The following is a 26,464-nucleotide window of genomic DNA, read 5'->3' as shown; positions in this document are numbered from 1 at the left end:
ATTAGCTGCCTTTTTCTAAACCCCCTACAATGTAACTGAGCCCCCCACCCCCAACAGTTGGGTTTCATCCATAACCTGCCGCAAGCTGGGAACCTGAATGCACTTGACAGAGCACGCTACAGGACCAGTGTGAGGTGCATAAGCTGCCTTCAGAGTATTCTTCATGTTAAGGGGTACAAACCACAAACTTCAACCTCTTCAGCTCTTTTGAAAACTTTGCTTCATATGACGCCCAGTGTCTTGCTTCAAGTCAGATGACCAGAAAAAGTGCAAGATCAATACATAACACCATTACCTTCCAAGTAGCATTATGCATTCTATTTAGAGATCTAAATTACGAAATTTTGGCTTACATTATTATAAAATTTATAAAATATGCCTAGAAGTAAATAAATCCTTAAAATGAGCTAATTAAGCATTTTTCAAGGAAGCCACATCTATTACCAAGTCTGTGAACCAGAAATAATTCCGCTGGAATTAGCCAGCTGATGGTTTTATTCGCACCTTTGCTTTCTCATCAGTGGATTAGGGCTTCTTCCTCCTGGACTTAATTTGCACTCCATTATTAACAGATTTTTCTCTTTCTTTTTTCCTCATTTCTACTTCCAGCTGTATGCATTTTCATAGTTGTCCTGCTATATCACCATCTCACACAGTTTCAGTTCCTAGTCTAAAACCTTCTCTTGCTGTGTTACTTGTGACTTGTCAATCCCCCTTCAGTCCCTCTGAAGTCATGCAATAAGAATGGTTTTCTAGGAACTGAGTACAGAGGCTTTTGGCATCCACCAAAAGTCACACTAGAAGACTAAGATACATTTTTTTTAAATGTTTAACAGAGAATTGCCTAAAAGTTGAATATGAAGAAAAAATAACTTACAAAGGCTGTTCTGCTAATATCACTTTGAGCCGATGTGAAGGATCGTGTCCATCTTCAACAAAGTAAGGATACTTGAGAGCTTCTATATCATAAATACACTGAAGTTGTTTCTTATCTGTGAATACTGATATTTGTCAACTACCTCTCCTTTATAATTCAGTGAGAAAAATCTTTGTGGTATTTATCTAGCAATAGTGTGGCACTATAGGCCAGCTGGCTAGAATTAGCACTAATACAGGTCAATTAGTCTGTAGAAATCTACAGTTTAAACAGGGAATGTCTCCTCAGTTAAGTTTTGTTTGTTTTTTTAAAAGATGTCAATACTCTTTTTTTTTTTTTTAAACAATAGTCAGACTACCAATAACTACTTTCCAAAAACCAAGAATGTAACTCAAAATATTTATCCCACCTAAATCCTTAAGGTCATTCCCATTGCCTCTCAATGTCCTCCAGTTATTTCACAGGGATGCTTTACAGCTACAAATGTGATGTCTCTGCAATTCTGCTTACTCAAACAGGGAATGACAGCTTCAATAAAACTAAACTCTGCTTGCAGTACTATTACAGAGTTCACATTTATTTGGGAAAAAAGTTAAAAGTAGTTGCATGCACTGCTTGCTGGGAATGAATATGTTCCAGAATAGGAAAACAATGAAGTGTTTTGCTTTTACCATAACCAATTTAAATTAATCCTGAAGCTAAGAGCTAGGTGAGCTCAGCTGTCCCCCAGCATTTTGAAAACTGATGATCACCTTTGTGTCTTCAGTTTTAAAAAGGGCTGTTAAACCTAGAGGAAGGTGGTTTTTTTTTTTTTTTTTTCTTTAAAGAAGAGCTGCTAAGGTTTATCACAATCACTACAAGAAAGCTGCTATTAAAAAGAAAAGTTTTGTTCTTACTGGAAACCATGCAGACTTTTCTCTCATTTACAGATATTCTTACCTAAATACCTTTTCCATACAAGCCCAAAGGATTGGCTTATTTCACTTTTTATGCATCTTGCAGTGCTGCTTAACGGCACGGCGCCAGCTGGATGAACTGCTTCTGCACACCTTGCACGACTGTTCAATTCACAAAATACAATCCTGACCGAAACCTAAAAAGCTATATCCAAGTCATAACCAATCCTCCCTCTCTTCCAAACAGGTTGAATGCTGAGACTATGGAGGTCACCACAGCGTGTGGCTGTTGTAGGCCACTTCGACTTCATAAGAAGGAATTCCAACTACCATGCGAAGACCCAGATAACCCCAGAAACAGGCTCATTAAGGAAATCACTGTGTTTGGTGGCTGTGTTTGCAACTTTGACACCTGCATACAATAGCCAGACCTCCAGATAGATTCAGATACAGTTGTTTTTTGTTTTATTTTTATTTTTATTAAATGCTAATTACAACTACATACTTCCACAGCAATTGCTCATTGCTGGGAGTTGCTCATTGCTGGGAGTTCTTTTGTATTGATTATATGGTTAGCCTTGCAGATAGGCTTCCTCAGCAGCTACCTGGAGTGTCAATGAAGTTAACTAAATGATAAATTATTCCTAATCTTGAGGGGAGGGGAAGGGGTAGGGAGGATAAAGAATGGGCAGGGGTTGGGAGTGACAACATCAGAGACCGTCTGGCCATGCTCAGGGTGATATGTAACTAGAGGCTGAAAACTGGCCTGTGCACTGTGCAATAACAGAAATTTGACTTCCAAATAAAGTAGAAGGAATTGAATTTGTTAAATTGTTTCTCATTGTCTGGCCAATTATTTTAACTGAAAATAGGGTGTTAGGTTGTACACTTGAGCTAGGACCTGGGGGGTAGCCCATCACTGCACAATCCAAGAACAGGTGGCTGCGGTGAACCGCTGCCTTTCCTTTGGAAGCAGGCACAGCACTTGTGCTTGTTCATACACAGCTGCTGGCGGACAGCAAGGTACTACATGACTCAAAATCTTACTGGGAGGAGGCTTCTCCCTGCACCTTTAATGCATTTCTAAAGATGTAATTAACAGAAGATGTTTCTAGGGGCTTTTGGACAAAGAAGAAATTTGCAGGGCAATTCTCTGGCAGAAGTTTAGGTATCAAAAAGTACTTACCAGACCATGAGGCTCGAACAAGAGGCAGTTGCTCACCCAAGCAACTTCTACTTGCTGCTAGTAGGGAGCATTTCTTTTAGTATTTTTTACTCTTACCCATCTGCAATTCATTTGAGAAAAAGTTGCACAGAAGTTCATAATGCCCAGGGGCTTTTTTTATTTTAAAGTAAGTTTTAGAGAAGTAAGAAGAACCCGAAGCATACATGCAAAGTTTGAGTGAAGTTATTTAGCTGTTCAGGTACTCTCTTCTTTTACAGCAACATCAACCTTTTACATGTCCTGCCTCGGTGTGATAGGGGCGTGTGCTTTTGCAGCTTCTGGCTTACCCCATTGTTCAAACAGAGTACCATGGAAAGCCGTGTGTGAGATGCCATGTACATTGGTATTTGCACCCTGCAACGAATGGAAACAAGGAAAGAACCACTGTTTTGAAACAAGCTGAAATCCAAAAAGCAGCTGTGAACATATGTTTAAAGTTATATTATTCTGAGGAGTTACACCAGTTTACTGTAGCATGTACTGTTAATAGTGATATGGTCAGCTGCTAAACATACAAACATATAGGAAGACAGGTTTTACATCAAGTTTTTACAGCAGAATATTTATAACATGTGACAAAAATAACCCATACAGAAACCCGAAGTCAGTGGGGAACCAGAGATTTGCAGGTCAGGTAAGACTGAACCAAACACAACCCTGTAGTCAGTCATTTGTAGGAAAGAATTAACCATCCTACATCAATTGTTGGTCCATAACATTATATTCAGAATAAAACAACCATCCTGGGCAACTATTCTTTATGCTCCCATTTCCCCAGACAAAAAAAGGACAGTCTGATTACTGTTCTAATCATTTATTTAATCTTAATATGTTCTTCTGATGAATATAGTCTAATATATAGTCTTCTATATGAAAATTCTCCACTTAATTTGACAGAACTTTGTTTTATACAAATAAGACAATCACCATAAATGTTACATACAGGAGTGTAGGTCAAGAATGAACAAATGCTACCTGTTTTGCTATTCAGTTATTTTCACATGTCAATGCCTGAAAATACTGTACTTGAAAACAATAACACTGTTTACTGCAGAAATTACTTTGTCTGCTTGAGAGGATACATCACTTTGGTAAGTTAACCATCATTCACAAAAAAAAAAAAATCAAGTATTTATCCTTAATTTGTTCACTGTTCTGCTCATGGCTTCACTGAGCTGACATCTAATACAAAACGTGAACAGTCATAAGCTTAATACAGTCACCACTGAAAAGATGCTTTCCCTTACCCCCCTCCTACCCATATTTTTAATGCACATTTTTATTTAGCACAGCTGGAACCAAAGCTAAGTGAACTAATATAGTACAGTGTGTCTCAAGATGTCCTTTAATGAGGGCACAGAACATACTCAGAGGAACAGATGTACAACAGGATTTGGAAAAAAATGAAAGAAGCTACTCCCTGTCTCTGCTAAGACTCCCTTTAGTTCAGCACATCAGATTTTTAACACAGTAGCCAACATGGTTAAGATCACGGGATTAGTAAAGATCATACAGCCTCCAAAGGACAAAATATAGGTACTCCAGTAGTACTCTGCCAACTACTCAACTTGAGCGTAGGAAATGCGTATGAAGATTCTTCAAAGACAATATTTGTGATCAGAGAGTTGTGATTAGCTGCGTGGGAGGCCACAAGAGGGCCAATTGTTTAAGAGAACTTTTTTTCAGAAAGACCAAAAGACCAGGTCTGTAGACAAGTTTTCAGACATAACATCCATGAATTACCAACCATTTCTGGAAAAAAGCAAAACAAAGCAACAAAATCTCACACACCACACCCAAACCTTTGTTCCTCTCATTTTTCACTGGTACTCAAGCACAACCATTAGCCTTCCACCACACCAAACTGTAATCACCTAGTTCCATCTTCAACTCAAAGCACTGAAGAAAAGCAAGGCACACTCAACCAAGGAGAATCCTGTCCCCTCCTTTGCACTGGGCAGCAGGGCACAATTCTCACTGTTGTCATCACCACTATCACTTGAAGCTTTTATCTCAAGGGCAGACTTGGCTGTATGTGCTGAGACAACAGTCCTAGGCTTCCTTCAAACAACCTTAGGGGAATCGTAATCTGAGGTTCACTTCTCATGTCAGCAGCAGCTGACTTCTTGGTTCATCCTGACCTGTAGTACTGCCTCACTGACAACTGCCCGCAGTTTCTAACTGCGCAACCTCACCTGCTCGTTTTGGCAGCCTCTGGTGCATCTCAAAGCTTCAAGAATGCGAGCCAAAATTATGTCCACTTAGTTGTGCAGAGAGGCTGCAGGGTTTGATGATTTGGAACAAGCTACAGAGGTTTTGGTTGTTAAAACCACTATGTAAGCTGAACATTTTCAGCTTTCCTAGCTCAGTCTCAACACAGATCTTTACACCACATTGGATATTTTTACCACCACTGACAGACAGAAAACTATACGGATACCAGTTATTCAGCCCCTCAAGCTTTAACATTACTATACACTGGGGGAAAAAAGTTTAAAATTAGATTTTTGTCTAGAAGAGTGCATGGCTTAGCCTTAAAGGGCACATTTCTTCCCTGTTCTCCTTTTATACAACACCACACTGATGAGAACCCTTACTCTCTGCAGTTAGTTATATCGCATCATTGGGACTGTTGCTTGCTAAATCTGATGGGTAGAAGAAAAAACAGAACAGAATATTTAACTTCAGTTTGACTCAACAAGCATGTACTCATTCACTACCTACCAGGGAAGCTCACCTCATTATTTGAGATAAGCAGAAGGATTAAGAATAGCTTTGTGTTCAATCCACTTTCCAAAGATCAGAAAACAGTAAGACATAAAGGATTATAAGATTAATACTTTAAGACTCTGGACCTGTATCATTTTTCAAATACAACACAGATTGGCGACATTCAACATAAATGTCCACTTAAATCAAACACCTTGGAATCTGCCCTTCCCATCCAGTACAAAACTTGTGGCAATGTTTAACTTTACAAGTTTTTTGACTCTACATTAGTAACTGGAATTAACCCTACCGAGCAGCATTACACTGGTTTCTTTCAGCTCAGAGCAGAGGGAGTACCTGCTAAAGGCAGTAAGACAGAAATGTTACTAATCTTTTCCAGTTGAAACCCTTGGTTACCCTATCAAAATCAATTTCCCTTTAACAAGTTTAAAAGTCAAACCTCTGCAATAAAAGGAGCACAAAGACAACCCTTCCACCCTTTGTGTAACATATTAAAAGCCACTTTTTATGTAAAAAGTCACTTCCCTGTACTGTACATTTTCTAATCACAATTTCAAACAAGGGGCAAGTCCTATTAAGGCAGGGAGCTGGTATTTGTTAACATTGCAGTACTCAGACAGTGATGTACAAGACATTTATTTGCAGTATGATGACAATGATATAAATGGAAAAACAAAACTGTCATGGTTAGTATTAAAACTGTTCTGACAGCAATTCACATAATCTCTGAGATACAGCTTCTTTACTTGTTCGTAGTGTGAGCCTATACATCTGAAAAAGAACACAAAATATTTTTTTTTAAATATCGTTTGGTATTAAACAACTAGTGAAAGTTAACCAGTTACTATTCACTTCTTTTGTTAGAGCTGGTAAGAAAAAGACCAAGTTAAAACATTCAGAAGCAGGCAGTCACTGAGCAATTTAGCTCTTTCAAAGCATAGGATGGAGCAAGTCTTCAAACCCTCATTGGGAGAGTTACCATTGTTCTAATGGTTTTAAGCTTTACTGACAACCTGATGCACATTTTTTTCCTTTAAGAGAAATAAGCATTGTGGAAAAGTCTAAAGACTCTTCATGTCCACTTGTTCAGAAAAAAGGGGACCTACCACCCAAAACTTACTTTTGGCCCTCAATTATCTTTTGATAAAATCTCTATCAAAATGCTTTCGAAAATCTTATTCCTCTGATTTAGCAATTTTGTGTTCATTTGTGTACATTTTACTTTTTAGCCACATCATTCTTTTATTATTTTTAATTGGCAAAGGGAATTATAGTTAATCTTGTCCAAGGTGCAAAAAAGGAAAACATTTAATATTTCCAGCCTTAAAGGGAAGATGAGAATCCACGGAGTCTGGAATAATAGAGTGATATGCACATGGAAGAGAATTTCTATGAAGCAACAGCTTACAAAGATATGCCAGAATCAGCTGTTGTGATTTCATTCCTTGTTAGAGCCTACAGCCACAATTAGCAATTACAATATATATTTCTCACTAAATAACCTTAAGGAATTTCAGATATATACTTTTTTATTATTATTATTTAGTGCAGACAAGAACTTGTATTTAAGCTGTAGATACAGAAACAGATACCTGTGCCTGAAGGTTGGGTTCAAGGCGCAGCAAGCATCCAATCTGAGTAGTTTTTGTATGTATGATACCAGCACCAACAAAGTTAGCAGGATTGGGATCGACCTCCTCAAGTAGGGCCGATCCAAAGCCAATTATCTACGAAAGAGACCCAGAAGATTTAAATGTCAGGACAGCAGGACAACAATAACAAATCTACCGAAGCACAGCCACCACTCATTAGCAAAACAACCAGGAGACTAATTTGTTTGAAGTGTTCAAGACATTAATGAGCTTTTCAATACCAATGTACAATACAACAGAAATTTTTGGAGTAAAAAGAGTGATGCCTGATATTGAGTTGCCCCGAAAATGTTCTTCTGGCAAATTACTGACAAATTAGTTAGATTCAACATAAATCTCTCCTCTTTTTGATAAAGCCATTCCTGCCTTACAGTAGTCACTTCTGCTTTGCCTAAGGCAGACAGCTCTACAGAAAGTCTTAGTGCTATTCTGTTTTCTTCTCACTAGTAACCCTAGAATAAATTAAGGCTTTGAGTTTCTTCCGATTCAGTTTTAAGCACTGAGTCCACATTCTCATAAATAGCCATATTTATAAATAAATAAAACATAAATTAAGTTTCCAGCTGCTGTTGAATACTACAATTAATTCAAGCCATACTGAGAAACAATCCTTTCAATCCAGCCCTGCCAAAGGTCTGTTACACACGGACTTATGCTTTAACAGGATGATCCAATAGCTCTATCAACTAATACGAACAGAGCTTGCTTATACCACTACCTTTATGCTACAAGGTTAGAAATACCGTACTACCACCAACCTTTGCTTTTGTGATCTCTGCATCCATTGGGTGTTTTGCTTTAAAGATATTCTGTACTTCTTGTTTAGGACTGCAAGACAAGGCAAGATGAATACGTCACATAACGTGTAATGTATATAGTATTGTTCAACAGCAACTACATACAATAGGGGAGTTTATAATTCGTAAGACTAAGCAAGGAGTGGGGCACTGTATCAGCTACATTCACAGTATACTGGTTCTGCTTTTTCTTGGCCCACCACAAAAGCCCCAAGCCCAAATATAGACACAGCCTTACTTGCTCAGTTGCTTCCAACGCTGGAAAAAGTCTTGAGAAGACATCTCTGTTGGCTGAAAAAATTTATTCAGCGTAATGGGTAATTTTACTGAAAGATTTTGGAATGTTCCCCCGTACCTGCATACAGAACAGACAGAACATGGTATGTGGAGTACAAAGTGCCAGCAGTTTCACAGCCTAAAAAAACCAAGCAATTGAGAATGAACTCTTAAGTTGCAATTGTCTGATGATTAAAATCCAAGAACTGCAGATGATGTTATTTCTAAGATATAGTTTTAATCCACTGACAGATGAATTTATTTGTTCTGCTTAGACAGCACATGAAGGTGAGTTGGAGGAATTTCTAATAAGAATATACTTCAACATAGGTTGCTATCCTTCTAGATAGTACCCCATAGGAAGGGAGTGAAAAGATTCTCCTGTGAAAACACACCAGTAAAAACAGCTTAGACTCAAATAACAGAATGTAGGACAGAAACCAAGATTGTAAATATGATTCTTGCCCAAAGGCTGATGCTGAGTTAATATAACAAGACTAATTTTCGCTACATGCATTTCTTATCCAACTTTTTTTTTTGCAGAAGCGTTCATAGTTGCCACAAAGTTACTGTATATATTTCCATCAAGATTTCTTGAGCAAACACCAAGACTATTGTTTTATACGTATAGCAGAAATAGCAAACATGGAGATATTTTTATCAGTAGTTGCTTCTTTACGATATTTTTTCCTTCAACTATATTGTTCCAATTGGGTTTCCTCCCTCCTCCAGTAGCTTAAAACTTTGTTAGGTCAAATTTTCAAGTAAATCATCTACCCAAGATAGCTTTGGATCTTCAGCATCCATATTATACTCTTTAGTCAGAGATCCAAAACAACTTAAAAATCTTTCATTTAATTAATTCATAGCATTGAACTACTTCAGTTTTACCTGAATTGAATGTTCAGGATTGGAGCTTCCATGAAGTCTGACACACACTCAATGTTCACAACCTGTTGAACCTGTGCACCTCCATCCACTGTGGGGTCAACAGGCTTTGTCTGAAGATTCAGGCATGAAAAGTGGCTAAGGAAAATGATCAATGAACTGATAACTTACCAAAAAATTTTAAAAGAAGCGAATATTACTGGTAAACCGCAGGAAGAATTAAAATCGTGTCTGCTGATTCTGTATGCTACTGAAAATTCAAAGCCCAATTCTTTTAAAGCTAAAAAGTTTCTTTTCATATTGACCTTCCCAGAAGCAATAGCTCCCACAATTCTCAAACTTATAGAAATTTTCCTAAAGATGTTCCCCAAAACATTTGAGAGCATACAGTCTACAATAAAAGCCACCAGATTAGCTTATTTTGATTTGAACATTACTGTGATGCTGAGTCAAACACATTAGATTACATACTACCCCAGAAATCTTAAGTTTGCAATATAAAGCATTAAGGGAAAAACTGTAAAGTAAAAGCTTATTTTAAAGTACTGTCATCTTTGAGCACATGCATTCTTCTACCTACAGCTCAAGTCAGAAGTCATCTGCTAATGCAGCACTTGAAGAATATCATGTCTATACCTCAACCACCTCATGACAGTGGAGAAAGCTACCAAGTTACATTACGTATTTATTCAGAATAACACCCCCTTATTTCAAGAGTAAAAGGTGTTTCTGTAAGCAGAACTTTAAAAAGAGATTCTTCCATCTCTGCTCAAGATTTGTTCTTTCTATAAGAAGTTTAGAAAGACATCAGCAAGTTCCTACTTCATGTTTGAGGACATGAAGACCTGATCCAGCAAGTTTATTAAACTTATGTGCAGCATAAAACACAAACCCCAAAGAACAGGCAATTGGTACTGCATTTAAGGATATTTGGCTGAAGGTCATCTGAGCAGATTACTGTTGGAGTAAAATTCAAGAACTGTGTTGATGTCTTATTACCATAGAATATGAACATACGTCCTAGAAACAAAAGAGACAGTAGAAGTTTTAGGCACACCGCATGTGATCATATTGGACTATTGTGCTTCAAGTATCTAATACATTTTCTTTCTACCCTTCTTTAAAACAACTTTTAAAAATCAAGCATAATTTACATGCTTTATCTTACCAAGATATTCACAGCTCAAAATAAAATAACAGATTAAAACAAACCAAGAGACCTCTGTGTCCCGCTAATTATTTAAGCGCCTGTATAAAGTCTTCCAGTTGCTGGATAATGCTACCGCCTCTGTAAAAAAGATTACTACAGTACCAAAAGTAATGCAGAAGGGGGAGAAGCAAGCAATCCTACTTCTGGACAGTGCTCGATTCCAAGCTCCTCACTAGATACTTTCACTATCTTGTACATTAACGTATTAGGAGAAACATATGTCTAAAAAACACTGTGCTTCATAGTATTACCATAAGCTCTACCATAGGATACGAAAAATTCTGGAGAATGGTCCCTTATAAAACTCTGGCTGTATGGGCCCTAGAACTAGGCAGTAAGAAGTAGAACTCAGAACCACGTCGGTTCCCATTTCATCTCAGGTACCAAAACAACTGAAAGGCTTAAGAAAAGAATTCACACAGATGCCAGGGACACACAAACAGCAAGGATTCTAAGACAGGTTAGGCCTGAAATTACATTCCCCTCTTCAGCACCCGAAAACTAAGCCCTATCCCCAACCTCGTGCTGACTTTGGGGTTGATAATGCAGACAGCCACTCTTCGTGAAAACTTACCCAGGTTCTGTCGAAATTCAGATTTCAATCCAATTTGTAGTAATTGATTTTCAAATAAGACTCCGTTATTTTTACACACAAACCTAGAGGAAGAGAGGGCAAATACGTTTTAAATTAAGACACACTACACAAAATTCAGAACACAAAATTCAGGGTTTACACAGAGGATGAAGATTGTTGTTAACCTAGAGGGCATCAGTCTGCGAGAGAGGCCTTTGCAGAAAACTGCAGTTAAAAAAAGACAAATCCATTTTACAACCTAAATCACCACTTGTAGGACACTAAAATAACTGAAATTTCTATCTGACAGGATACCTGAGAAACTACAAAGGAAGCCACAATATGCTACATACACACACACACACTATTAAGGACCAGGCAACAGACTAGGATTTTTCTTATTCATATTCTTGACAACTTCTGAAATTCATTAGGCTGGCGCAGAATTCAAAAGTTGGAAGCTTTGACTGTTTCAACCTGAAAGAAAAAAAGAGTTCCCTTGTTTTTATCAGTTCTGTATCACGTATATGTTGACTTGGGAGCTGTACTTTTTTCAGTCATTTTGAGAGAAGCACATTCTGCAGTGATTTCAGTCCTTCTGTCTGTCACCCTTCACTTAAAGTAGAAGAGGTGGTCAGCAAACATTGGCCTTTTTCATACAAGGCACTTAAAACATACTTCCAAATATCGGTACTTTTAATAGTTTACCCTTTTTTCCTTTTTTTGTGAATAGTTGCAAAGCTTAATATACAACTGTCATTGACTTATTTTAGAGCACTGGGTGATAGCACTGACTCATAAAAGCCAGCTCTAAGCTGTGTTTTCATAAGCATCTCATAAAATGCACAGTATCTACAGACGTGTTCTAGTCACAAGTCTGACAGTATGTTTGTCTACTTTTGCTGGTATTAACTCAATGTATAGTATAGTTTTGCTTTGTAACTATATTCTGGAAGTTGCCCAGCCTTGCAAGGTTTTATTATTGCTTACTTGTGAAAAAGCTCATCAGCATCATGCACAGTATCAGCTGGTTCCTCAGAAACTACCTCAGATGAAGCCAGGTCAGGGCTAGTTCAGGCAGCACAAAGGAAGAAAGGTGGTAGCGACAGAGACAGCAGGAGTTAGTAAAGACAGCTTAGTGCTTAGTTACTTCTTTTACCTCCTTCCTCAAAAACGGCACTGCTGAGTTTAATGCATGAAAAAATAATTAGCTGCCCTAGCTCATTACTCCTAGAAAGGTTTTAGGCAGTGATTCTCCCCCCCTCCCTCTTCTCTCCCCCAGCCCACCCATCCCTGATTGTTAGGAACCAGGGATTCCTCCTGAAGACAAGAGGTGGCTGAAGGTGTTCAGTAGCTTAAGCTTATACGTCTTAACCAAACCCTTTTGGGTGGTTAATTGTGACAGTAGAAAAGTTTTAGTTCAAAACCATAAATGTAGATGTATATTAACTACTGTGATGTGCACTTTGAAGCAGAGACCTCATCAAATTAGTGGCATTTCTAACTACAACTGCACAATCAGTTAACAGGTATATCAGTTACAATACTCACAAGTATTTAAAATGTAGGCAAGAATATACGGGCACACAGAGAATGGCTTACCCAAGTAACAGATTAGAAGCAAAAGTGACGACAGCATTAAAAAGTGGAAGGAAACTATGAAAGACAACTTCTCAATAGATTTAGAGAAGTGTTTCATCACCTACAGACAGACAGACCAAGGGGTTGAGCAATGCTATGCTTTCTTCAGCAGAAAGAAAAAACTCTTTTCAGGCAACTTTTACTTATGAAGCTACCAGTCTTATTGAAAAAAAAAATCTTTTAGAAAAAGCTCCAACAAGCTTGTGGTGTTTCTTAAAGTCTTGGTATTGTGTAGTATTATTAAGTCACTTATCAACTTTCAAGAGAAATACAGGATCAAGTCTTAAATCACTGCAAACCTGCAACAGTATATTGCCTAGTATAAAACTTTGATGAAACTCTCAGTGTTTCAGGTAGATTAGTTTCACTGATTATATCTTTTATATTAAGATACCTTGCAAATTTGTCATCACATCATTCTAAATTTGGTCTTTGACAGTAGTATCACGTACCTTGGCCAAAGAATCACATATTTTTAAAGGTATACTGTGATCTTACATTATTTATTTTCTACGTTTTAGCCAAATAACATTTAAGTGTAGCCACAGTGGCTATTAATTTTAAAGGGATTAAAAATCATTGCACTTGACAGTACAGTTAGCAATATAATTAGGAAGATACTTGTAACAAATTCCCTTAAAAAATAAAAGCTTGTTTTGTTTTTCTTTTTACACCTGTTTGTCAGACAGCAGCAGAACAATTTCATTATATTTGAAATTCTGATAACCAGTATCTCCAGATATAAACCAACTCATTGTTCCAGTATCAGTTTTCTGTTAAGTATATAGATGCAAGAATACTTTATGGAAACAGGACAAGTCTAAACATACTCATGTCAGGCCAGACATCCCCCAAATTCAAGATATATTATTGAGATGCACAAGCAGCTTAGTTTAACAAAGAAGTAAAAACCAGCATGAAAACTAGGCAAGACTGCGTGGCTAATATTCTCAGGCTCATAACTACAGACTCTAATTTTCCATGAACAGAGGTATTCATTAAAGATAGCATATCCAGCACAAAGTTCAGGAATACCTCTCTTGCTGCACAACTACCACCCAGGAATGCATTCAATAAACTGGAACAAAACCAGAAGTTATTGTTTGTTTTCTTGTCTCTAGTCCTGTTTTAGCAGACAAATGCTTTCTCAGATACCTTGCAGGGTGACATAATTACCTCGCAAAGTTGTCGTCAGAACCAGGAGCAAGAGGTGCAACAGCAGAAGCTGAATCTGAAAATACATCCACCAGGAGGCTACCACTAGAGGAAGGTGGGGGAGCTGAATTGGTGAGAGGGGCTGCACCCAGACCCAGCAGATCCGCAGATGGAGAAGGAGTAGACTAGGGAAGACAAGATACTTTGGTGTTAATCTACAGCACGACTAAAACACAGGTGACTCTTTTGCATAGACAACTAAGCTATGGCAAAGTGCCCCTCCCCTCCTCAAATAAAGACCGGAACAGACAGCAGAAGGCTTCATGAATGTAGTTATCCCCTTGTGCTTCAATTTAAGGTCATTTACAGATGTGGATTTCTTTTTTTCTTTGAACACAGCTATATCCATCTAATGGCTTTTTCTTTGAACACAGCTATATCCATCTAATGGCTTTGTATAACAAAAAAAAAAAACAACTTATATCTGCAATGTGGTTCTGTGGAAACCAAGAGAAGATAAGTACCATAGGGAATAAAATTCTAAGGTGTTGCTTTTCATTCATGAAGAATCCAGCAATAAAGGCAGTGACTTTTATTTACATTGACCATTTTTTAGTCCTCGGTTTTTGAAGCTTGGCCAAACTTAGAAAAAAATGCTAAACCTAACCAGCAAAAAAGCACGGCCTCTGGTTAGTTCAAGCTGCAAACACTAAAGGTAGAGGTGAGATTTCAAAGAAAAAAACCTGCTCAAAATGAACAGATCAAGTAACCAGGACACAGAATCATGCACCATTAATAAAGGCCTCATATGTGCCCAAGTCATGTGCAAGAACAAAGCACAGATTGTTAAATGAAGCATTCATGCATTAGATATTAGCATCTTACAATACGCCAGACGTGCTGAAGATGTAAGTCATGAGATAAAAGAACAAAAATTTCAGACTCAATTCAAATACAAACCAACTCAAAGTTATCATATAGTCCAAAAACTAAATTGTATGCAGGATAACCAGAAATTCCCTGGCTATTTGTTTTTCTCAGAAATCAGTCAATAAGAAAACTCAAAAACCAAGGAGCTGAACATATTCAGAACTTTCAGAACATATTCTTGGCATCTAAGACGGAGGTCATATCCAAACCAGTGCTGAAGGTAACTTAGCAGAATTTCTTACATTGCTGCACCTGAAAGTGAAGCTCATAAGACATAATAAACTTTTATCTATCAGACACCTCAGTCAATTTGGCATGCAAAGTTTGGCATCTCTTCTGCTGGAAAGGTATTTTTGTCCATTCAAGCATGCTGCATTTGGAACATGCACTCTTACATACTGCAGTGATTAAAGAATTAAGTTTTAAGGCAACAGGAAGGAAACATGCTAAAATACTACTACATCTCAACTGCATTTACAAGTTATGCTTGTCAGTTAGAACAGCAACAAGTATTATGTTATGGGAATAACTCACCCAACAACCAGCATTAACTGACTTTAAAATGAGAAGTTTCAGCTAAGAAAAAACAAGACTCTGGCCTTGTCCACCATAACTGAACTCTAATAGTACTGTTGACTAAACAACACAACTTGGATGTCCTTAAATCAATAAGAGTCAAGTATTGTACACTGCTAGTAAAAAACAGTAGTCACCCAAAAACACAATGCAGAAGCAGGTAAGTTAGACAAAGCAGAAGCAGCTGATACTTTAAAAGGATTAACTTGAATTTGAAGTATATTGATTTTATCATCTCGCCTTCACTGCAGCTTTACCAGCAAGGAAGTCTCCATTTCTAAGGCTAAAGCAATGTTTCTCAAAGTTTTTTTTTTGTTTTGTTTTGAACGTATTATTTAAATTGCAGACAGTTTGCCTCATTTACAGCATGGCTATGATTTTCAAAGGAAAATTGCAAGCAAGCATATGCAGGGAATAGATGTATGCTCCCCGATACTTTATAGCAAAAACCCATAGTTTGAAATTTAAGACAAGAAGCTTTAAATTCCTAAAAAGCCTCTTTAAGGAAATGAGTCTTTCCCCACTTTCACACCTTCTGAATAAGTGAAATAAGAACAAATTATAAACTCACAACAGCACTGGCATTGACTGAGGCAGGTTCAGCACTTCCATTCATATCAGAGCTCCTCTCCTTTTGATCTCTTCCAGGTCAGTAACTGTGCCTGGACCTTTCTTCTTCTTGAGTTTAGCCAAATAGAAGATTCCCTCTCTGGAAAGGGAGGCATTTCTTCTAGCACTGTAGCCTTAACACGGGGGGGGTGCATGGAGGAGAAAAGTATATTAGTTTTATTTACAAATCAAGCTAAATCAACTTCCCAGTCTTTGAAGATATGTTCAGACAAAAGCAGAAATAATTACCTACACAGAAAATGACTACGCAGTATGGTGCACATAGGTAGATTAGAATTGCCTTAAAGAGAAATTATTTCAAATTTTCTGAAGTCCTCCCAGAGCAGTTGGTAAAATGCTATTAAAAAAAAGGGGGGGGGGACGCATGTGTGTATGTAGGCTACCCAAGGATCTAGTCTGACCTAAGCATTTATTAGCTGTCAAGACTGAGAGCGCCATGTTCTGACCAAGTCTGAGAGCATCAGGTTAAAACACTCAGAAGTTCTAGAGACAAAAAAAAAATCAGCACAAAATATTACAAGTTTTCTGCCCACCAGGAAATAAGTAGGTTTCACACATCTTCAGAGAAGTCTACATCAGTTTAGCATAAGCATCAAAAAAGCTGAGGATTAAGTGAGGACTTATTATTCTGTTTAGTCTCAAGTCATGCATGCCCTTTGTCAAAGGGTTCTTTTAGCTGCGCTACTTCCTTTTGCTCACCCTCAGAGCTGCCATTAACTTTTCAATAATTGCAAAGCTAAAGGACATGAAGACACTGGACCAGTGAGTGGAGGAATGAAAGTGGAAAAGAGTTTCCACATCTGAGAGTTGGAAGACTTGATCCAATACGCACATCTTTGAAACACTTGTCAAATCTCTGAAAACCTAGAATGTTATATTAAAATACAAACAGTCATTTGTCTAAAGAAGTAACAATTTTGGTTTTAGCTCTAAATTCAAGAGGGCTGCAGCTGAATTAGGCACAGTAAAAACAATCAGCACCCATGCTACGTCCTTAACTCTGTGTTAAGGTTTCTGATCTATCAGCTACAGTTTAGTGAAGTTTACTTATTGACAGAAGAAACAGCTAGGGTTCTGCATAATAAACAAAATTTCTGTACTTACCAATATATCAGTACTGGCAATAGTACTGAGCCTCAAATACTCAACAGCTCTCTGCTGCAGCTCAACATCAGCATTCTTTAGCTGACTGTCACTGCGCAATACATCTTGAATTGTAGTTTTGATTTCTGGAAACAGGTTCACAAACTTGATGTAGGTAGACAGAAGCAGAGCTCGGGTAGGAACACTACACAGATGAAACTTGGAATGTAGCAAGTTGAATTGGATGAGGGGACTTGAAAGATAGGAAGAAAAATAATTTGTTATGTTTCTGTTGACAGGATGATTACAATGCCATTACTATCAAGAGCTGACTCATTTGTTAACTGGCTTTTACAAACATTAAACAGATGGATTCTTCCCAAAAGTAGTATTACTACTTCAATGAAATATTTTAAAAGGTGTTTTACCTTGATCTTGGATCACCTGCTATCAGATTTCCAAATTCTCCCAAGATGTAGCCACCTACTTTCACAAGATTCTCATGGCATGCTGGAGCTTGAAGGGCCTGTAAGAACATATGAATAGCTACTGACCTGCAGTGTTTCAAAAAAAGATCTTTTTCCATCTGTCACTCCCATGTCTAGTTTCCAACTCTACTTTCCTAGAAGAGCAGATCATAGGTCAAGGCACTACAGAACCAGTTATGAGAAAAGCACAATAGGTGGCACGACTTTACAGAAGAATCTCTAAGCATTACTGGCCTAGGAGTGCTGCTAGGCCCACCTAGCAGTACTGGAGACTTTTGTGGACAAATACAACTGCTTGGATTTCCCCTGACATTCTTGGAAGAATCAGAAGGCTGTTAATACACTTAGATTAAGTCTTGCAGGAATGTGCTGAAGCTGCCCAAGATATAGATACTGCCCTTTTGAGTATGACGAAGCACATAGCAGGGATGAGTTGTGAAAAATCAGCATAAACATCTAGGAAAGGAAACAACAACAAGAAAGTAGAAAGCCCATATGAACAACCCAAGTAAAGTCAGAGCAACAAGGCCAGCTATTTGAAAGTGTTCTCCTTTAATACTTCAAATTCCAGTTCTATCAGACCCTGAACAGAAGGAATGGTTACATACTTCCAGAAGGATCACTAAGTTATTACTGAGTGTTTTCGTTTCCTGTATCCAGAAAATCTGGGGGGAAAAAACTGTAAAAGGCTTCCATTTTACTACATTTTGATTATTTTACAGGTAATATAGTTTCCTTACTAATCGCTCCAGTTATTCTCACCTCAAAAACGGTCTTTGCTGCATACCCTTGAACATCATCTCTGTTGATGACAATCTGAATAACTCGGTACCATACTTCTTCACTGACATAGTCACCGGCAATGCGAATCAGATTCAATATTGTATCCACATACCAGGTATAATCCACTGCATACTTCTCAGCTAGAATTGCAACTTTCAGTACCTGTATACACATAAGAGAATTAAGAAGGTTGACTAACTTCTACTATAACCTTCATATCAAAATTCACTTTTATATACACCCAGTGATACCATATGGTAGCCCAAAAGCCTCAGTTTCAGATGCATCTGCTAGCTAACTTGCTCCCACAGCAAAGGCAAAAGACAAACATTGAGATTTGGTGTCAGAACACACCAGCTGCCAGGTACATAATACTTTCCTAGTAACACATTTGAATATGCTGCACTAATTAAGAAATTGAAGACCTGTTAGAAAAAATTGGACACTCGAGGTAGCACAGGCCAGAGTTACAAAAATATAGCTGCTTTTTCAGGTCTCAGATTCCTATATCCTGAAGAAAACAATTTGCATAAAAGAGATGGCCACATAACTTGGTTTCATTTATATTTGTAGTGGCATATTCTTTTAGGAGTTGTAAATTAACAGGATGAAATTCACTTTTGCCCGTTAAGTCAGGATAGATTGCCAACATCAACAAGAAAGTACAAAAAGTAAAACAGCTAACATCGCATTTTCTGTTCATTTCTCTAATGAAGAAAATTTAGTACTTAGTAAAGCTAAATAATTACTGTAAGCATAGATTTTGGCTACCATTCTAGGAATGCCACTAATTGGGTATTTCGCCTTTTGCACTTTTTCTTCTGCTGGGATGAAGGAGACAGACATCATGCCTCCCTTTTAGCTGATCATAAGGCATTGTTATGGGGAATCCTTAGATTGAAATAACGTCTTCGGAGCATACAAAGCGTGAAGTTCTGCCTACAAATAAGTAGATAGAACACTAGTTTTTGAAGCTATTATACAGTTGACTTGAGAAGTACATAACTCTCAGACCTACAGATTGCATTTGCTCAAGCACTGATAAAATTCACCTCACTGTCTATATGCAATGCCCTGTAACTGAGAGGAGCTTTTAAAATTCCTTATTTTCAAGTGTTTTTCTCCCCTCCTCCATTAGTTTAACCTAAATGAAGAACATTCTTTGCTATTAGACTACAGCTTTTGTGGTTTTCTTCTTTGTTTTTAAAACCACAGTCAAAATCTCTACAACAAACAGCACCCCAATCAATAAATGATATATATGGTACCAAAGCCAGCTATGAAAAATTAAGGAATTACAAAAATCTCACAATTTCTTCTCTAATGGAATAATCAGCAGTCTCCAAATAATTCAGCATTTCAGCCACAATCTGTTGGGCATTGCTTCGGTCACACATTGCATACAGGAGATCTACAGCTCTTTGTCGTACGCTCACATCTCTTTCAGTCTGCAAAAGGACACAAGCAAGGGGTCAAAAGATCTCACCTTTATTTGGAAAACATGCAACTTATTGTAGACATGAAACTTAATAAAATTCAATTTAAAACAAATGAATTTTAATAATTTTTCATATGCACAATGAACTCCTGTGAATGAGTTTGCACCAGGTAACTGTCACCACTGGCCACGATTTAACTAATAATTGACTGAAATTGCCAAATTCTACCAGGTTTAATTTTGACCTTGCCTCAAATCAACAGAAGCCCAGCTGAAACAGACACGTATTTTAAGGTTAGACAAAGGTATTAACATGCTACAATATGAGCTTGGAAAGAAACAATACATGTAAGCACCGAACTGTGCAAGTAAATGTACAAGAAAAACTGTCTTCCTCTTGACTTCTGCTTTTTCACATAAACTTGACCTGAGAATTTGTCTTTCTGGTTTCTCAGCTTTTGGAAAATGGCACACGCTACAGTGGAAGCTGATCTATTTCACTGCTCCCCATTAGCTACTGCAGTGAAGGTAAAATGTCTGATACGAGCAAGAGAGTATCAGGACAAAGTCTTCCTCAGCATTCTCCGTCTCGTATTTCACTATTTCAACTTCACTCTACAGCTTGAGGAGGGTACCATACTGTTACAGGGGCCACAGCTACAAATAAAAGATTCACTTATAAGCTGCAGAAATAAACTAAAAGCTGACCTCTATTGTTGCCATCATATCATGATTAAGGAAAATAACTCCTTTGGTCCCCGAGTATAACTTAGCCTAACCCAGGGATGAGGAGCTTGGAGGGAGGGGAGAAAGTTGGGGGGAAGGTGAAGGGTGGGACATGGGAATAGGAGAAGAGACTCAGAACAGACTGCACGCTTAATATTTACCTTTAATGCATTGATAACAGTTTCTATGTGTGTTTTCACAGCCTCATGTGAGAATTCAGAGCTGGCAAGCGTGCACATGCTTTCCAGTGCTAGGTAACGCAAATTAGTTTCTCGGTGCTGCAAGAACTGACCTAGCTGGTTACAGGCACGGACTAGTAGATTTGGCTCACTGCACAGAACAGGAGAGAAAGTGAAAGGGTTAAAAGCAACAGATTCGAGAACATCAAATACAGAATACAATTTCTGCAGTGCAAATTTCTTAGAGTGCCTCAGGTGTCTGCTAGAATGTTCTGCTGGTGAAATGAAAATTCAGATACTGTGAGCAAATCATTCTTAATGGCTTTAAGTGGTGGGCTCAATAAAAAAAATACCCCCCAAAAAAAGCACGAAATAAAGAAATAAAAATATTCTGACAGTGACACCATTCATTAATGTTCAAACCCATTGCTGTGGTTGTGTTCCAACCTAGCAAGCAACTTCATATTCTGTTTCTCCCCATCTAGTAAAAATCTGTTCAGTGTTCAGTGAAAAGCCTTGGCTTTTCACTTCAAAAAATCCTGTTGCAATAGAATTGTTTTCACAGCTCACCTGTCGTGATGTATAATTAAACTTATTGCCTCAAACAGCACAGCATTCTTCGCATTTGAGTGTTGTACTTTCTTTGACTTTGGTGGCTCCTGTGCTTTGTTAAGAATAGTTTCCAGGCATTCTGTGAGACGACCACGTACCGCAGGGTCTTCTGGAGAAGAACAAGCCGTTGGACAACTTCACTTTGCTCAACACCCTAATTCCTATCTTAGGCCTTCCACCTTGCTAAATGCAGAGATTAAACTGAAATATTCTGGTACATTAACCAGTTCATCTGCTCCACCCCCAACCACAGTGTACAGTTAGCAGGAAGTCTAAACCACACTTCTAACTTAAGAGCAAAATCCAAACAATCTGCACTGGAATATATTTCGGTTATAATATAGTTGATAGCATTAACATATGCTTAAAACAGCTGTTGCAAGTGATTTGCAAATTGCAAAATGGCTTGACACTTTAAAATTAAACAACATAATTCAAGAAAACATAATAGCTCAGAGCGATCTGAAATGCTTGGAAGAAAAGGCTTCTGTATCTTTGTCTTACAACACTGTGCTTGCACTCCAAGTTACAGTCACGCTACAGCACAATAGCTCTTTGGAGATAATGCACTACATTAGAAATGACCACTGTTGTGATTTGTGCATTACCTGGAGGTGGATAGCACTGTAAGAGCCTCAGAAGTTTCACAGATAGCCAAGGAGCAGGAACAAAGTAATACGTATAGTCCTGAAGATCTGTTGATGCAGAAGTTACAATCTGTAAAATAAGCAGACAGCACCTCAGCTACTGAAGTTAAGTGACTTGCAATCATGACGAGCACCCCAAGAACACTGTAGGTCACCTTTGACAGAGGCTTACAAAACTGTGTCACTGGAAGTGTTTAATAAAGTAGGTTAATTAGGTGCAAATTGTCATACTATCAAGTATACCATCAGGTTCTCTAATCATACAGCAGCAGACGGAGTTTCTTCCTGAAAGCATACTTGTTTTTCTTAAGAATAAAGACAACAGTCTCATAGCATCTAAATGTTTAACCAGAAGCTTGACTTTCTTTGATTCAGCAATTCATAGATTCAGCCAACAGAAAGCCTAAATACAGTGTTATACTTGACTGACCATTGATAGGTGAACTTGGAATTTCAAATTCAAGACTCTATGGCACACTGAACTAACACCTTCATTACTATTCCTACTCCACAGCAAAGAAACAATAGATTCCACAGAAGAGGTTTATATGAATAGAGAGAAGAGTGACAAGAATAAATTAGGTTTCAGAGGGAGCACCCCGTTCATGGATTTCTTTCCACCTTTGATTCTAGGGTAAGCATGAGTCTGGCATTAGCTCTGCTCAAAAAATTCTAATTCTTGCTGCTCCTTTACAGAATAGCTATGCACTTCCCTCAGGATTCACTTGCTTTTAAGTATTACACAAAATCTTCAGATTTGAAGAGAAGTTAAGTATCTCTGAACTGTATGTAATTTATTTTGGATATAAGACTACATAAATTGAGGCTTAAAACATGTGAAGTAATACCCTCCCATGTCTTGCATACCTTCCAGAGACTAAAACAAAACAAACAGTAATGTATGTTTTCTAGCATGAAGATACTAACTTGGAGACTGCATTTGTATAGAAATGTCTCTGCTCCTCTCCCTGCACTCCATGCCCCTGCTTCCCTACACCCATTTACAGAATATCAAATACCTGTGAATATTATTCTAGCAGCAGCTCAAAAGTAGAAATATGAAGACAACTCATGTGTAAGAACCTTAAATAAACTGAAGAACATAGGCTGTAATTTTCACGGGTTCTGTGTAGAAATTTGCAGAACCAGCCTTTGATCCAAGTACTCCTTGGTGTTATAGCAACATAAAAAGAGGATTAAAAGAAAATCAACTGCATCATTGGGATTGTGGAATATACAAGTAGCTGACAGAGACCGTTTTGCTACACACACATGCAGTATAGCAAGGACTACACCAAAAAAAAAGTTTGGGCAAGCTAAAATAGTTTTCTGTCCAGGTAAGCAACAAACATTAGAACAGAACCAGATGTATGAAGTGAAACCGAATCATCTTAACTGCTTATGGTATACTGAACTAATCTGACCTAGAAAGCTGAATAAATAAGCAACAGTAAGCTAATCTGACCTAGAAAGCTGAGTAAATTAAGCAACAGTGAATTACTGTCAGGGTTATCATTGTACTCACTCTGCTTAATCTAGACACAGCCAAGGAGACTGAAGTTTTAAACTCTTCTGGGTTCTTCTGTGCCAAAGTGGTGATCAGACTTGTAGCTGCAGTAACCACACCCTAAGAAGAAAAACAAAAACATACAATCATTTTAATAAAAGTTTAGGATGCTGTTTATTAACACCACCTTTTACTTGGAGCAACTTTTAATATACAAGAAAAACGAAGTTAATCCCCATGACAAAGGCCCATCTTAAAAGCCCTTTATTTTGCAAACAGCTAGACAAATTACAAATCTTTAAATCTGGATAGGACCTTCAACAACATGATACTGCCATGTGTGCAGAGAATTTCATTCTGTTTTTGTTTTAACTTTGTCTCACATTTGGATAGTACATCTAAAATCATATTAGATAGCTATATTAAAGGCTGGATACAAATTGTCTTCTTACACAAGAAAAGCATGAGGAAAAAAAATAAGATGCAGCGGCTCATCCAGAAGAGGATTCTGGAAACCCAATATGAAGAGAAGGCTTTGTAAAATACAAACATTCTGTATTACTGAGGACTAAATTGCTTCCATTACTGCTGAAGCACGGGTCTAAATAGACTTCTTCCTAAACTAGACACACAGAAAAAATATAGAGCCTCTTATCTAGAAGAATAGGGCTTTTTGAACCAGCAGGATAAGAATGACAACATTGATACCACAGGACAGTGAAATCCAAGCACTAACAAGTCAGGTCTTTTCATTTTAGTCCCAGTTTAATACTAAGACAATCAGTATTACTGATACATACATATGACTTAGGATCACAAGGCACAGGATTAATTTACAGTCAGACCAAATAAAGAACTTGTGCATACCGTTCCTTTTACTTCCAGGAATAATTAAGGTAAGCAAGACTTTATTAGAAATGAATATATACAGCAATTAATAAGAGAACAACTTTTCCTTCCAACTCTTTATGCAAGCCTTAAGTAAACAACAGCCCAGTTGGTCGAAAACACTAGAGGAAATAAATTCATAACATACTCAACAGCTGAAGTGGCATCGTTCTCTATACAGAGTAGGCCAAAGAAACATAACTAAGTCGATTTACCAAGTGCTGGTCATTGAGGAGATGTACCACTCTGGACGTCCAGTCTCCCATGGGGACAAGGTCGGGAGAAGTTCTATACAAACGCAGCAAGCATAAGGCAGCACTCTGCTTCACACTATCCATAGTATCTCTGCAAGACATAACCACTATATCTTAAACCCAAATTAAAGCCACAGCAATACTCACAGGATAGTACTATGCTAATCTTTGCGCTAGCGTGGTAGCAACTTTTCAACAGAAGTCTGCTAAATAAGTTCTTCCTGTGTTACAGTATTTGTTGTTAAATTTGGCCAGAAAGTTTAACTAGTCAAGTTTTCAACCATTACATATCCTTAGTAGCCTCTATAATGATCCTTTGCTACTTAGAGAGACATCTCGCATCTTTTCATCAGAGCTGAAGGTTCATCATCAGAGCTCCTAATTGAGTCAATGTCTCACTGAAGTACCACAAGCACGAGCTTCTTTCAAATAGACCCAAGTCAAATATGGACTCAAGTCAAATAGTTCAGATCCAACACATTATGTATGTGAGCACAGCTGGATCTCCTGATAGGTTTTTCATGTCAGACATGAATCATTAACTACTCAACAGCTAGCATGCAAGTTAGCTATCTATTACCAAACACGCAAACCCACAAGTCTATTCACCTAGCCATCCATACTGCTGGCACAGGAATTGACTATTTTAGGAGCAGCATGCTACTACTCTAGTTCACTGAGCTCCCTTTCACAAATAGGGAATTAGAGGTGGTGTGGTTTTGTTGTTTGTTTTAAATATATTGCATTTGTCATAACAGCTAAAATAAATTATAGAGCATTAGCACTGAAGTTTAAGAGGCAGTTTAAACTGTGTGATCTTGGTAAATGTTCAGAAACTTGCACAGACATTCAGTCCACTTGTTCTTTATGAAGTTAACCAACTTCCATGAGATCATGTGGATCACAGTTCAAAACCAAAAAAACAAACACCCCCCCCCCCCCCCCGCCGCCCAAACCCTTGCCCCCAAATTCTTCAAGGCCCTGAAGACTGATCTCAGAACATAAAAAGTTCAAAGTTCAAACAAGCCTGAACTGAAGGTGCTGTGCTCTGTGACTGATGACCCTAAATGAAATTTTTGGAACTTAACGGTAGCTTATTAAAGCTGTGACTCATCATTACAGTGTTCTCTCCGCTATGCTGCATGAGGAACAGCACCCTGGTAAAGACACAATAGGACAGGACAGCAGCAAGCGTGCCTGGGCCCCAGAATGCATCTTCAAAAATAAGTTTGAAAACAAAATAGCCCTGCAATCACAAGCCTTATTATAGGTTTAGTTAACTACAGTTCCAGACATTTACCTAGTCTGTTCAGAGACTTCCTATCAACAAAAAGAGAAAGTTAGAGATTTGGCTGTGACTACTTGCTATTTACTGGAACTGCTGTTCACATGGGCAACAGAAGAGGCAAGAACTGTCACTCTACAGAATATTCTCACATTCCTTATAATATCAGGAATATTTTTAAAAGCTTTTATAACAGGATTTATAGTTTAAGCCTCTATTTAGGTTCATTTATTTCTCTTCTTTCCATCAAGAGAGGTAAGGGAAGTAAAACAGACATTTCAGAGGCACTCACTACCACGCATTTATATAGAACAAAAAATTGTTTGCTACACAAAGCCTATACAAGATGTTGACATAGTCCTTAATTTCCCATGTTGTATTTGTAGACTTATACAAGCAACTCCGTGCTCAGGTATACCAGAATATCTGCAGTTACTGGAGACTCTCACCATCTGTACTGCAAGCACAGTAGCTCAAAGCATGGATTCAGCCACCTCTGTTGAACTGAGTCACTGAA

At 37.9% G+C, this 26,464-nt stretch overlaps 1 protein-coding gene across 1 annotated transcript in view; it reads right to left on the bottom strand.

Moving 5' to 3' along the window:
* Nucleotides 1-6,351: 6,351 nt before the first annotated feature.
* AP2A2 (adaptor related protein complex 2 subunit alpha 2) overlaps nucleotides 6,352-26,464 on the bottom strand; it is a 46,155-nt gene continuing 26,042 nt past the window's right edge. Inside the window, 21 exon segments of the mRNA XM_040560411.1 lie at nucleotides 6,352-6,499; nucleotides 7,321-7,455; nucleotides 8,139-8,208; nucleotides 8,416-8,532; nucleotides 9,345-9,468; nucleotides 10,272-10,361; nucleotides 11,126-11,208; nucleotides 12,116-12,193; nucleotides 13,943-14,106; nucleotides 15,999-16,057; nucleotides 16,060-16,122; nucleotides 16,125-16,170; nucleotides 17,162-17,393; nucleotides 17,569-17,666; nucleotides 18,391-18,573; nucleotides 19,722-19,859; nucleotides 20,737-20,905; nucleotides 21,325-21,475; nucleotides 21,975-22,083; nucleotides 23,539-23,640; nucleotides 24,624-24,753. Coding sequence (XP_040416345.1) covers nucleotides 6,422-6,499; nucleotides 7,321-7,455; nucleotides 8,139-8,208; nucleotides 8,416-8,532; nucleotides 9,345-9,468; nucleotides 10,272-10,361; nucleotides 11,126-11,208; nucleotides 12,116-12,193; nucleotides 13,943-14,106; nucleotides 15,999-16,057; nucleotides 16,060-16,122; nucleotides 16,125-16,170; nucleotides 17,162-17,393; nucleotides 17,569-17,666; nucleotides 18,391-18,573; nucleotides 19,722-19,859; nucleotides 20,737-20,905; nucleotides 21,325-21,475; nucleotides 21,975-22,083; nucleotides 23,539-23,640; nucleotides 24,624-24,753 — 2,419 coding nt within the window. The 3' untranslated portion in view covers nucleotides 6,352-6,421.

This window comes from Cygnus olor, chromosome 5, assembly GCF_009769625.2.
Source record: "Cygnus olor isolate bCygOlo1 chromosome 5, bCygOlo1.pri.v2, whole genome shotgun sequence".
Taxonomy (NCBI): Eukaryota; Metazoa; Chordata; class Aves; order Anseriformes; family Anatidae; genus Cygnus; species Cygnus olor.
This window is presented reverse-complemented; position numbering and strand designations above follow the sequence as displayed.